General features: G+C 43.3%; 1 protein-coding gene across 1 annotated transcript in view; it reads left to right on the forward strand.

Annotated features, from left to right (window-relative positions):
- The window catches only part of LOC121843563 (LARGE xylosyl- and glucuronyltransferase 1-like), a 31,425-nt gene extending 22,544 nt beyond the window's left edge, over positions 1 to 8,881 (forward strand). The window contains exons 2-3 of the mRNA XM_042313283.1: positions 2,962 to 3,284; positions 8,766 to 8,881. Of these exons, the coding sequence (XP_042169217.1) occupies positions 2,962 to 3,284; positions 8,766 to 8,852 (410 nt within the window). The 3' untranslated portion in view covers positions 8,853 to 8,881. The remainder of the gene's footprint in view (positions 1 to 2,961; positions 3,285 to 8,765) is intronic.
- Positions 8,882 to 15,232: the final 6,351 nt, after the last annotated feature.

Raw genomic sequence — 15,232 nt, forward strand, 5'->3', positions numbered from 1 at the left:
AACCAGCAGGTAGCCTAGTGGTTAGAGCGTTGGACTAGTAACCAGCAGGTAGCCTAGTGGTTAGAGCGTTGGACTAGTAACCAGCAGGTAGCCTAGTGGTTAGAGCGTTGGACTAGTAACCAGCAGGTAGCCTAGTGGTTAGAGCGTTGGACCAGTAACCAGCAGGTAGCCTAGTGGTTAGAGCGTTGGACTAGTAACCAGCAGGTAGCCTAGTGGTTAGAGTGTTGGACTAGTAACCAGCAGGTAGCCTAGTGGTTAGAGCGTTGGACCAGTAACCAGCAGGTAGCCTAGTGGTTAGAGCGTTGGACTAGTAACCAGCAGGTAGCCTAGTGGTTAGAGTGTTGGACTAGTAACCAGCAGGTAGCCTAGTGGTTAGAGTGTTGGACTAGTAACCGGAAGGTTGCTGGATCGAATCCCCGAGCTGACAAGGTAAAGAAATCTGACGTTCTTCCCCTGAACAAGGCAGTTAACCCACTGTTCCCCTGGCCCTGAGCAAGGCAGTTAACCCACTGTTCCCCTGAACAAGGCAGTTAACCCACTGTTCCCCTGAACAAGGCAGTTAACCCACTGTTCCCCTGAACAAGGCAGTTAACCCACTGTTCCCTTGAACAAGGCAGTTAGCCCACTGTTCCCTTGAACAAGGCAGTTAGCCCACTGTTCCCTTGAACAAGGCAGTTAACCCACTGTTCCCCTGAACAAGGCAGTTAACCCACTGTTCCCCTGAACAAGGCAGTAAACCCACTGTTCCCCTGAACAAGTCAGTTAGCCCACTGTTCCCCTGAACAAGGCAGTTAACCCACTGTTCCCTTGAACAAGGCAGTTAGCCCACTGTTCCCCTGAACAAGGAACAAGGCAGTTAACCCACTGTTCCCTTGAACAAGGCAGTTAACCCACTGTTCCCTGAACAAGGCAGTTAACCCACAGTTAGCCCACTGTTCCCCTGAACAAGGCAGTTAACCCACTGTTCCCCTGAACAAGGCAGGCAAACCCACTAGGGACAATGCAAAAATAGGGACAAGGCAGGCAAAGATGGGACCTGAACAAGGCAAAGTTGGGGACAATAGATAGGGACAATAGCAGGCAAAGATGGAGACAATAGATAGGGACAATAGATAGGGACAATAGCAGGCAAAGATAGGGACATTAGATGGGGACAATAGCAGGCAAAGATGGGGACAATAGATGGGGACAATAGCAGGCAAAGATCGGGACAATAGATGCGGACAATAGCAGGCAAAGATGGGGACAATAGATAGGGACAATAGCAGGCAAAGATGGAGGCAATAGATAGGGACAATAGATAGGGACAATAGCAGGCAAAGATCGGGACATTAGATGGGGACAATAGCAGGCAAAGATGGGGACAATAGCAGGCAAAGATCGGGACAATCGATGCGGACAATAGACGGTGATTGATGGCCACGGTGTTTGATCGCCATGGTGATTGACGGCCACGGTGTTTGATCGCCATGGTGATTTCCTTAAAAATCCTCTGGATAAGAGCATCTGCTAAATAACTCAAAGGTTCAATGTTTCAACAAGAAGAAGAGGAAGACAAAATGTCCCATTCATTTACAAAACATTTGTTCTCGCATTTCATTTCCTTACAATGAATGTTCTCGGGTTTTTTTTCTCTCTCTGTTTTGCAACACTACAAATGTTGTTCTGGACTTCAGAAGTTTTATTTGGCTTGATATTAAATGACACGACAGTATATATATATTATATATTATATTATATATACCATATTCTCTCATGTCTGGGGACATATCGGGGGGGAAGAGAAGAGGAGAAATTGATACTGGCTGAAATTAGAGCCTGGTGCGCGGTGCTATAGCCCCCGGCTCTCCTCTCAGTATCCAGGATATTGATTGAACGATATCTGTGTGCTCCAAGGCTAGAGATGCATCACTTGGACCTGACTGCTAATTTGAAACCTCAGCCTCCATTAGGTCTTTTGACATTCAGCCCGATGCTGCTGCTGCTGGGAACACTTTAACATCTCCTCTTAGTACAGTGATATAAAACATCGCTGATGCTGGGAACACTTTAACATCTCCTCTTAGTAGAGGGATATAAAACATCGCTGATGCTGGGAACACTTTAACATCTCCTCTTAGTACAGTGATATAAAACATCGCTGATGCTGGGAACACTTTAACATCTCCTCTTAGTACAGTGATATAAAAATCACATAACACTTGATGATATAAAACATCACTGATGCTGGGAACACTTTAACATCTCCTCCACAGCTAGGCTGATAGATATACTAATCACTGATGCTACTAATCAGTGATGCTAGGCTAATCACTGATGCTAGGCTGATAGATATACTAATCACTGATGCTCGGTTGATATATATATACTAATCAGTGATGCTAGGCTGATAGATATGCTAAACACTAGTCACTGATGCTAGGCTGATAGATATACTAAACACTAGTCACTGATGCTAGGCTGATATATACTAAACACTAGTCACTGATGCTAGGCTGATATATGTATATATATATATATAAACTAAACACTAATAAGTGACATTACTCCTTGTCTCCGGTGCTTCTTCTGCAGTCGTAGTGCTCTGGTTTCATCTTTCCTCACATCACATCCAGCAATGTCAGTGATTCATATTGATTCACGGAGAGAAGTTGAGGCAAGCCGAGTTAAGAGTTGAGTTAAAGTTGAAATTGAGAACCCTGCTGAGTCTATACCCGGAAGTGATGATATCCTGCTGCGGGGCTTGTACCAATTCTGCCTGAGCTTTAGCCAGCTGAAGATCAGTTGGCTTGAACACATACTTCTCTGGGACCAGCCGAATGGCTTATTGCAGTGGTCTTAAACTCGTGGTTTACGATCCGCAACTGGCCAGTGAGCTGATTTAACGTGGCCCTCAGTTAACTTAATGAATGTGGCACTATTGCTTCTGATCAACTTCCTGTTTCTCTGTCTCCTCTACAGTGAAGCCCCTCCCCCTGTCGCCCCTGTTGCCTCAGTTGTCCACGTTGACGGCCAGGGGCGGGGCCTTGGGAGGGGGTGTGTCTAGGGAGGCGTTGGAGCTGAGGGTCCGTGAGGTCGAAGAGGAGAACCAACTTCTCCGGCGTGAACTCAGCCGACCCCCCCGGAGCCCTGCTGGCCCTGCTTCACATCACACCAATCACCGCGGCAACCAGAGCAAGACTCACTCGGAGGAGGGAACAGGGGACAACGAGGCGGGGCTTAAAGCTGGCTCCTCGGGCAACAGGTCAGACTGTGTGCAGCAGCCAGCGGTAGACAAGTGTGAGGTGAGTTACACTAGGAGGAGATAAGATAAGACTAGTAGACTAGTGTCAGGTGAGTTACACTAGGAGGAGATAAGACTGGTAGATGAGTGTCAGGTGAGTTACACTAGGAGGAGATAAGACTAGTAGACTAGTGTCAGGTTAGTAACACTAGGAGGAGATAAGATAAGACTGATAGACTAGTGTCAGGTGAGTTACACTAGGAGGAGATAAGATAAGACTGGTAGACTAGTGTCAGGTGAGTAACACTAGGAGGAGAGGAGATAAGACTGGTAGACTAGTGTCAGGTGAGTAACACTAGGAGAGAGATAAGACTGGTAGACTAGTGTCAGGTGAGTTACACTAGGAGGAGATAAGACTAGTAGACTAGTGTCAGGTGAGTAACACTAGGAGGAGATAAGACTGGTAGACTAGTGTCAGGTGAGTTACACTAGGAGGAGATAAGACTGGTAGACTAGTGTCAGGTGAGTTACACTAGGAGGAGATAAGACTAGTAGACTAGTGTCAGGTGAGTTACACTAGGAGGAGATAAGATAAGACTGGTAGACTAGTGTCATGTGAGTTACACTAGGAGGAGATAAGACTAGTAGACTAGTGTCAGGTGAGTTACACTAGGAGGAGATAAGATAAGACTGGTAGACTAGTGTCAGGTGAGTTACACTAGGAGGAGATAAGACTGGTAGACTAGTGTCAGGTGAGTTACACTAGGAGGAGATAAGATAAGACTGGTAGACTAGTGTCAGGTGAGTAACACTAGGAGGAGATAAGACTGGTAGACTAGTGTCAGGTGAGTTACACTAGGAGGAGATAAGACTGGTAGACTAGTGTCAGGTGAGTTACACTAGGAGGAGATAAGACTAGTAGACTAGTGTCAGGTGAGTAACACTAGGAGGAGATAAGACTGGTAGACTAGTGTCAGGTGAGTTACACTAGGAGGAGATAAGACTGGTAGACTAGTGTCAGGTGAGTTACACTAGGAGGAGATAAGATAAGACTGGTAGACTAGTGTCAGTGAGTTCACTAGGAGGAGATAAGACTGGTAGACTAGTGTCAGGTGAGTTACACTAGGAGGAGATAAGATAAGACTGGTAGACTAGTGTCAGGTGAGTTACACTAGGAGGAGATAAGATAAGACTAGTAGACTAGTGTCCGGTGAGTTACACTAGGAGGAGATCAGATAAGATCAGCCTGTCTGTTTAGTGTGTTAGCCCCTCCTACAGTTGATCCTGACAGTACTGTGTACGTGGGTATTGATTCTCTATCAGCTAGAGAAATGCACCAGTAATGTGACCTTCAGCACTGCATGTAGTCCATTCGTGTTATACCTCCACCTAAGGTCATCCAAACATCTAACAAACCTTTCTATTTTATATATTCACTAATCTACTTTTTTAATTTTATTTTGTCAATTACCAGAGTTCATACATTTTCATACTGGTCAGTCTTGGATAAATTGTCAAAGACTTCAGTCACCCAAGTCATAGACTGTTCTCTCTGCTACCTCACGGCAAGCGGTACCGGAGCACCAAGTCTAGGACCAAAAGGCTCCTTAAACAGCCTCTACCCCCCCAAGCCATAAGACTGCTGAACAATTAATCAAATGGCCACCCGGACTATTTATTTATTAAAGCCTGGTCGTATTAAATACTGTGATATTATGGCTACTCTCATTAAGTGTCTGTCTGTCAGGTCATTCTAACAGCAGGTTTGTTGGAGGGTCTTTAGTACTGTGATGTCACAGTAAATCTCTTCTATATGCCCTCTGTTGTGTCTATACATTATACCCATTTCAGACACGTTCATCACTAGCAAGGCTCTGACAAAGGGCATGATGGGTATTACCAGCTGCACTGTGCTTTGAGTAGTCCTGATTGGTCCATCTCTAATGTCCTTATTGGCCCATCTCTACTGTCCTGCTTGGCCCATCTCTACTGTCCTGATTGGTCCATCTCTACTGTCCTTATTGGTCCATATCTACTGTCCTTATTGGTCCATATCTACTGTCCTTATTGGTCCATCTCTACTGTCCTGATTGGTCCATCTCTACTGTCCCGATTGGTCCATATCTACTGTCCTTATTGGTCCATATCTACTGTCCTTATTGGTCCATCTCTACTGTCCTGATTGGCCCATCTCTACTGTCCTTATTGGTCCATCTCTACTGTCCTTATTGGTCCATCTCTACTGTCCTTATTGGCCCATCTCTACTGTCCTTATTGGCCCATCTCTACTGTCCTTATTGGTCCATCTCTACTGTCCTTATTGGCCCATCCTCTACTGTCCTATTGGTCCATCTCTACTGTCCTTATTGGTCCATCTCTACTGTCCTGATTGGTCCATCTCTACTGTCCTTATTGGTCCATCTCTACTGTCCTGATTGGTCCATGATCTTATTGGCCCTGTCCTTATTGGTCCATCTCTACTGTCCTGATTGGTCCATCTCTATTGTCCTGATTGGTCCATCTCTACTGTCCTTATTGGTCCATCTCTACTGTCCTTATTGGTCCATCTCTACTGTCCTTATTGGTCCATCTCTACTGTCCTGATTGGTCCAATTCTACTGTCCTGATTGGTCCATCTCTACTCATCTGTCCTCAGTCTGTGACCACTGTCTGTGTTTGTAGAGAAGACCATAGATAATGAACTAACAGGCTAACAGTGTGTGTTTGTAGAGAAGACTATAGATAATGAATGAACAGAGTTTCTAGAGAAGACCATAGATAATTAACAGAGTAGAGAAGACTATAGATAATGAACTAACAGGCTAACAGTGTGTGTTTGTAGAGAAGACCGTAGATAATGAACTAACAGTGTGTGTTTGTAGAGAAGACTATAGATAATGAACTAAAAGTGTGTGTTTGTAGAGAAGACTGTAGATAATGAACTAACAGCGTTTGTAGAGAAGACCGTAGATAATGAACTAACAATGTGTGTTTGTAGAGAAGACTATAGATAATGAACTAACAGTGTGTGTTTGTAGAGAAGACCGTAGATAATGAACTAACAGCGTTTGTAGAGAAGACCGTAGATAATGAACTAACAGAGTTTGTAGAGAAGGACCAGAGATGTTTTATTTATTTGAGAGATTAAACTATGAGGAGCCTGTCTGAGTCACTCCTCCTCCCAGCTTTACAACGACCCTCTGATTGGGTGATAACACCCTACTACAGGCATTTAGAGAATACATTATTTGAGGAGAGACTGAAGAAATTATTTGAGAAAAGAGGAGAGATGGAAGAAAGGATTTGAGAAAAGAGGAGAGATGGAAGAAAGGATTTGAGAAAAGAGGAGAGATGGAAGAAATGATTTAAGAAGAGAGGAGAGATGCTGGAACAGGCTGCAGAAACTCTTTCACATCAGTAGAAGAGACTGAAATGGACTTAAGTAGGATTCATTTAGGAGTCAGATAAGTCATATAAGAGTCATTTAGGAGTCATATGAGGTTGCCAAATATATGAATCTTTCAACTCAACAGGACAACAGGAGAAGTGCTGTGCATTTAGACTCCCTGTTGATGGGTGTGTTGCTCCTCAGTCTCTCGGTCGCGTCGTTACCATTGTTTTTACTGTTCTACGGACTCTGCAGCAGACAGTAGACTGAGGCCCAACAGTAGGCTAGGGCCCAGCAGTAGACGTGAGGCCCCAACAGCAGACGTGAGGCCAACAGCAGAGTCGTGAGGCCCAGCAGTAGCAGACGTGAGGCCCACCAGCCCAGAGTGCGTGAGGCCCACCAGCAGACGTGAGGCCCACCAGCAGACGTGAGGCCCACCAGCAGACGTGAGGCCCACCAGTAGACGTGAGGCCCACCAGTAGGCGTGAGGCCCAGCAGTAGACGTGAGGCCCACCAGTAGACGTGAGGCCCAGCAGCAGACGTGAGGCCCACGTGAGGCCCAGACGTGAGGCCCACCAGCAGACGTGAGGCCCAGCAGCAGACGTGAGGCCCACCAGTAGACGCGAGGCCCAGCAGTAGACGCGAGGCCCAGCAGTAGACGCGAGGCCCAGCAGTAGACGCGAGGCCCCCAGTAGACGCGAGGCCCAGCAGTAGACGCGAGGCCCAGCAGTAGACGCGAGGCCCAGCAGTAGACGCGAGGCCCAGCAGTAGACGCGAGGCCCAGCAGTAGACGCGAGGCCCAGCAGTAGACGCGAGGCCCAGCAGTAGACGCGAGGCCCAACAGTCATTATGAACAGGGATTATGACTGTTTGATATAAATGACACTATAGTGGTCTGGACGTTAACATTTGCTAAAGTAGGTAAATAATTAGTCGGAAACAACTTTGCCGTCATTGTGATTCTTTCATTATAGTCTTCCAAGATGGCATAGCAGTTCAGACGTCTTTTTGTCCTCGTCTTCCCGTGTACTCGTGTCCCGTATACTCAATGTGTAACTCTGTGTCGTTGTATGTGTCAAACTGCTTTGCTTTATCTTGTCCAGGTCGCAATTGTAAATGAGAATGTGTTCTCAACTTGCCTACCTGGTTAAATAAAGGTGAAATAATTTTTTTTATTTTTTAAATGTGTACTTTGTTAAAGTTTGTTAAAAATTGCTAACGATGCTAATGTCAGCTAGCTAAGTTACTGTTGTCCCCTCGATCTTAGTTAGCTGGCTAACGTTATATTGCGTCTAAAGTCAATCTGGCGTCATCACAACGATGACCAAATGTTTTTCCTACTAATGATTTGACTCCTTGTATTTCCCAAGCAACCCTGTAATGCAGTTTTGTTTAAATCTTCATCAGCGTCAAGACAATAGCATTGAGGACAACACTCAGTCGGGCCTCAGTCCTGAAACGAATGTTCAATACAATACTGTGACCAAATGTACAACCCCCATGTATAGAGGGCTTTAGCCTCGTGCTGATTGGTTCCTAGAGGGCAGTAAGATGAATAACCCTGGGCTTGATCTAGTTTACATACGGTATTCTTCCCCTGGTGCTACTATAGTGGGTTCTAATGTGGGATTTAGTCTTGATGTGGGATAAACACTATTCCCTCTGAAATAATTACCTAACTAAATGGTGCTTAGTGTTCAGAGACATGTGATAAGGGGTTCTGTTACTGCTACAAGCAGAGGACAAATCATTTTGGACTTTGTAGAAAATAATGTTCTTTACTCTCTCTCTCTCTCTCTCTCTGTCTCTGTCTCTGTCTCTCTCTCTCTCTGTCTCTCTCTCTGTCTCTCTGTCTCTCTGTCTCTCTCTCTCTCTGTCTCTCTCTCTCTCTCTCTGTCTCTCTGTCTCTCTGTCTCTCTCTCTCTCTCTCTGTCTCTCTGTCTCTCTCTCTCTCTCTCTCTCTCTCTCTCTCTCTCTCTCTCTCTCTCTCTCTCTCTCTCTCTCTCTCTCTCTGTCTCTCTCTCTCTCTCTCTCTCCTCTCCCTCTGTCTCTCTCTTCCGTTCTCTCTCTCTCTCTCTCTCTCTCTCTCTCTCTCTTCCGTTCTCTCTCTCTCCCTCTCTGTCTCTCTCTTCCGTTCTCTCTCTCTCCTCTCAGACCATTCACGTGGCCATCGTGTGTGCCGGGTACAACGCCAGTCGTGATGTGGTGACACTCGTCAAGTCAGTCCTTTTTCACAGGTAGGTACACACACACACACACACAGCTGGGCCTGTCTGCAGCCCTCTTCTCTCAGCAGTCTGAATATGCTGCCGCCTACTCTCGGTTGCATGGCAACGCCACCACCTCAGTGAACCCCCTAGCTGTGTGTGTGTGTGTGTGTGTGTGTGTGTGTGTGTGTGTGTGTGTGTGTGTGTGAGATTTTATTGTAAATGAGAACAGAATACATTTCCAAACGCTTCTACCTTAACTACAGGATGGGTGTCCCTAAACCGGTGCGGTTGTTGCTAACGTGACTGGAATGACGTGGTAAACTACAGCCAACTTTCCGGGACATAGACATGTCTCATATGGGCATTGTTAATCTAACTGCACTGTCCAATTTACAGTAGTATTACAGTGAAAGAATACCATGCTGTTGTTTGACGAGAGTCCATAACAACACAACCCTTTTATCACATCAACTGGTTCTGATACGTTCACCTCTGAAGGTAAATAATGTACTTACATTCAGTCATCTGGCTCTGATTGGTCATCCTGGGGTCCCAGAGATAAAACGTAGCACAGTTTGGTTTGATAAAAACAATTTTTATGTTCAAATGTAGGAAACTGGGTTCTACAGTTTGATGTGTGAGTTAGAGCACTAACGTCAGTTATGATGTATGAGTTAGAGCACTTCAGTTATGATGTATGAGTTAGAGCACTAACGTCAGTTACGATGTATGAGTTAGAGCACTAACGTGTTACGATGTATGAGTTAGAGCACTAACGTCAGTTATGATGTATGAGTTAGAGCACTAACGTTACGATGTATGAGTTAGAGCACTAACGTCAGTTACGATGTATGAGTTAGAGCACTAACGTCAGTTACGATGTATGAGTTAGAGCAGTTAGTTACGATGTATGAGTTAGAGCACTAACGTCAGTTACGATGTATGAGTTAGAGCACTAACGTCAGTTACGATGTATGAGTTAGAGCACTAACGTCAGTTACGATGTATGAGTTAGAGCACTAACGTCAGTTACGATGTATGAGTTAGAGCACTAACGTCAGTTACGATGTATGAGTTAGAGCACTAACGTCAGTTACGATGTATGAGTTAGAGCACTAACGTCAGTTACGATGTATGAGTTAGAGCACTAACGTCAGTTACGATGTATGAGTTAGTGGATCAGACCCATTGTTATTCTGTGTGGATCAGACACGTCGTTATTCTGTGTGGATCAGACACGTTGTTATTCTGTGTGGATCAGACACGTTGTATTCTGTGTGGATCAGACACATTGTTATTCTGTGTGGATCAGACCCATTATTATTCTGTGTGGATCAGACACGTTGTTATTCTGTGTGGATCAGACACGTTGTTATTCTGTGTGGATCAGACACGTTGTTATTCTGTGTGGATCAGACACGTTGTTATTCTGTGTGGATCAGACACGTTGTTATTCTGTGTGGATCAGACACGTTGTTATTCTGTGTGGATCAGACACATTGTTATGTGGATCAGACACATTGTTATTCTGTGTGGATCAGACCCATTATTATTCTGTGTGGATCAGACACGTTGTTATTCTGTTGGATTCGTTGTTATTCTGTGTGGATCAGACACGTTGTTATTCTGTGTGGATCAGACACGTTGTTATTCTGTGTGGATCAGACCCGTTGTTATTCTGTGTGGATCAGACACATTGTTATTCTGTGTGGATCAGACACATTGTTATTCTGTGTGGATCAGACACATTGTTATTCTGTGTGGATCAGACACGTTGTTATTCTGTGTGGATCAGACACGTTGTTATTCTGTGTGGATCAGACACGTCGTTATTCTGTGTGGATCAGACACGTTGTTATTCTGTGTGGATCAGACACATTGTTTAGGTTAATAAATCATGTCATCTGCTATGTCATAACAACTTCCAGTCTACAGAGCCAAGTGAGATATTTCACCCCAGAAATACACAGTCTCTTTTTGAAGAATATTCTGAATGGAATCGATTATAGACGAGGAGTTTATCCTGTCATGCCTGTTGAATGTCATCCTGGGTCTAGACCTTGTATCTGTGCTTTATGTGACAGCATTTATTACCCCCCAGGGCTGTGATTCTGTCTGACAGCCCAGAACAGAGACCCGAGGCAAGACCAAACACTGGCTGTGATTCTGTCTGACAGCCCAGAACAGAGACCCGAGGCAAGACCAAACACTGGCTGTGATTCTGTCTGACAGCCTAGTGCAGAGACCCGAGGCAAGACCAAACACTAGCTGTGATTCTGTCCGACAGCCTAGTGCAGAGACCCGAGGCAAGACCAAACACTAGCTGTGATTCTGTCTGACAGCCTAGAGCAGAGACTAAAACACTGGCTGTGATTCTGTCTGACAGACTAGAGCAGAGACCCGAGGCAAGACCAAACACAGCCTAGTGCAGAGACCGAGGCAAGACCAAACACTGGCTGTGATTCTGTCTGACAGCCCAGAACAGAGACCCGAGGCAAGACCAAACACTGGCTGTGATTCTGTCTGACAGCCCAGAACAGAGACCAGGCAAGACCAAACACTGGCTGTGATTCTGTCTGACAGCCCAGAACAGAGACCAAACACTGGCTGTGATTCTGTCTGACAGCCCAGAACAGAGACCCGAGGCAAGACCAAACACTGGCTGTGATTCTGTCTGACAGCCCAGAACAGAGACCGGAGGCAAGACCAAACACTGTCTGTGATTCTGTCTGACAGCCCAGAACAGAGACCAAATACTGTCTGTGATTCTGTCTGACAGCCCAGAGCAGAGACCAAAACACTAGCTGTGCTTCTGTCTGTAGGTGTTCCTATGGTTCTGTTGAGGGCATCACTAGGTGTTTCCTACGGTTCTGTTGGATCAGAGACAAAGTAGGCCCCTTCCTCGTCCATTTCTGTTAATACAAATCAATCTCATGTTGGTGTAGAGAGCTCCCTGTCGTTTTTGTGTGTGTGTTTCCTCCTCTCTCAAGCTCTCACAGCTCAATACACATATAGACGTGTTATCTGAGCAGATACATCATGTTATAGACGTGTTATAGACGTGTTATCTGAGCAGATACATCATGTTATAGACGTGTTATCTGAGCAGATACATCATGTTATAGACGTGTAGCGTGTTATCTGAACAGATACATCATGTTATAGACGTGTTATCTGAACAGATACATCATGTTATAGACGTGTTATAGACGTGTTATCTGAGCAGATACATCATGTTATAGACGTGTTATAGACGTGTTATAGACGTGTTATCTGAGCAGATACATCATGTTATAGACGTGTTATAGACGTGTTATAGACGTGTTATCTGAGCAGATACATGTTATAGACGTGTTATCTGAACAGATACATCATGTTATAGACGTGTTATAGACGTGTTATAGACGTGTTATCTGAACAGATACATCATGTTATAGACGTGTTATAGACGTGTTATAGACGTGTTATCTGAGCAGATACATCATGTTATAGACGTGTTATAGACGTGTTATCTGAACAGATACATCATGTTATAGACGTGTTATAGACGTGTTATCTGAGCAGATACATGTTATAGACGTGTTATAGACGTGTTATCTGAACAGATATATCATGTTATAGACGTGTTATAGACGTGTTATAGACGTGTTATAGACGTGTTATCTGAACAGATACATCATGTTATAGACGTGTTATCTGAGCAGATACATCGTGTTATAGACGTGTTATCTGAGCAGATACATCATGTTATAGACGTGTTATAGACGTGTTATCGTGTTATCTGAGCAGATACATCATGTTATAGACGTGTTATAGACGTGTTATAGACGTGTTATAGACGTGTTATCTGAGCAGATACATCATGTTATACGTGTTATAGCGTGTTATAGACGTGTTATAGACGTGTTATCTGAGCAGATACATCATGTTATAGACGTGTTATAGACGTGTTATCTGAACAGATACATCATGTTATAGACGTGTTATAGACGTGTTATAAACGTGTTATAGACGTGTTATCTGAGCAGATACATCATGTTATAGACGTGTTATAGACGTGTTATCTGAGCAGATACATCATGTTATAGACGTGTTATAGACGTGTTATAAACGTGTTATAGACGTGTTATCTGAGCAGATACATCATGTTATAGACGTGTTATAGACGTGTTATCTGAGCAGATACATCATGTTATAGACGTGTTATAGACGTGTTATCTACAGATACATCATGTTATAGACGTGTTATCTGAACAGATACATCATGTTATAGACGTGTTATCTGAGCAGATACATCATGTTATAGACGTGTTATCTGAGCAGATACATCATGTTATAGACGTGTTATCGTGTTATCTGAGCAGATACATCATGTTATAGACGTGTTATAGACGTGTTATCTGCAGATACATCATGTTATAGACGTTATCTGTTATCTGAACAGATACATCATGTTATAGACGTGTTATAGACGTGTTATCTGAGCAGATACATCATGTTATAGACGTGTTATCTGAGCAGATACATCATGTTATAGACATGTTATAGACGTGTTATAGACGTGTTATCTGAGCAGATACATCATGTTATGGACGTGTTATCGTGTTATCTGACAGATACATCATGTTATAGACGTGTTATCTGAACAGATACATCATGTTATAGACGTGTTATCTGAGCAGATACATCATGTTATAGACGTGTTATAGACGTGTTATCTGAGCAGATACGTGTTATAGACGTGTTATCTGAGCAGATACATCATGTTATAGGCGTGTTATAGACGTGTTATCTGAACAGATACATCATGTTATAGACGTGTTATAGACGTGTTATCTGAACAGATACATCATGTTATAGACGTGTTATTATAGACGTGTTATCTGAGCAGATACATCATGTTATAGACGTGTTATCGTGTTATAGACGTGTTATCTGACAGATACATCATGTTATAGACGTGTTATCTGTTATACATCATGTTATAGACGTGTTATCTGAGCAGATACATCATGTTATAGACGTGTTATAGACGTGTTATCTGAGCAGATACATCATGTTATGTTATAGACGTGTTATAGCGTGTTATCTGAGCAGATACATCATGTTATAGACGTGTTATCGTGTTATAGCAGACATGTTATACGTGTTATCTGAACAGATACATCATGTTATAGACGTGTTATAGACGTGTTATCTGAGCAGATACATCATGTTATAGACGTGTTATCTGAGCAGATACATCATGTTATAGACGTGTTATCTAGACGTGTTATAGACGTGTTATCTGAACAGATACATCATGTTATAGACGTGTTATCTGAGCAGATACATCATGTTATAGACGTGTTATCGTGAGACGTGTTATCTGAGCATAGGCGTGATACATCATGTTATCATGTTATAGACGTGTTATCTGAACAGATACATCATGTTATAGACGTGTTATCTGAGCAGATACATCATGTTATAGGCGTGTTATAGACGTGTTATCTGAGCAGATACATCATGTTATAGGCGTGTTATAGACGTGTTATAGAACACGTGTTATAGACGTGTTATAGACGTGTTATCTGAGCAGATACATCATGTTATAGGCGTGTTATCTGAGCAGATACATCATGTTATAGACGTGTTATCTGAACAGATACATCATGTTATAGAGACGTGTTATCTGAGCAGATACATCATGTTATAGACGTGGACGTGTTATCTGAGCAGATACATCATGTTATATAGACGTGTTATCTGAGCAGATACATCATGTTATAGACGTGTTATCTGAGCAGATACATCATGTTATACGTGTTATAGACGTGTTATCTGAGCAGATACATCATGTTATAGGCGTGTTATATAGACGTGTTATCTGAGCAGATACATCATGTTATAGTTATAGCGTGTTATCTGAGCAGATACATCATGTTATAGGCGTGTTATCTGAGCAGATACATCATGTTATAGACGTGTTATCGTGTTATCTGAACAGATACATCATGTTATAGACGTGTTATAGACGTGTTATCTGAGCAGATACATCATGTTATAGACGTGTTATCTGAGCAGCGTGTTATCTACAGATACATCATGTTATAGACGTGTTATAGGCGTGTTATCTGAGCAGATACATCATGTTATCATGTTATAGACGTGTTATCTGAGCAGATACATGTTATAGACGTGTTATCTGAGCAGATACATCATGTTATAGACGTGTTATCTGAACAGATACATCATGTTATAGCGTGTTATAGACGTGTTATAGCGTGTTATACATCGTGTTATAGACGTGTTATCTGAGCAGATACATCATGTTATAGACGTGTTATGAGCAGATACATCATGTTATAGACGTGTTATAGACGTGTTATCTGAGCAGATACATCATGTTATAGACGTGTTATCTGAACA

The sequence above is a fragment of the Oncorhynchus tshawytscha genome, unplaced genomic scaffold, assembly GCF_018296145.1.
Source record: "Oncorhynchus tshawytscha isolate Ot180627B unplaced genomic scaffold, Otsh_v2.0 Un_contig_9034_pilon_pilon, whole genome shotgun sequence".
NCBI classification, from domain to species: Eukaryota; Metazoa; Chordata; class Actinopteri; order Salmoniformes; family Salmonidae; genus Oncorhynchus; species Oncorhynchus tshawytscha.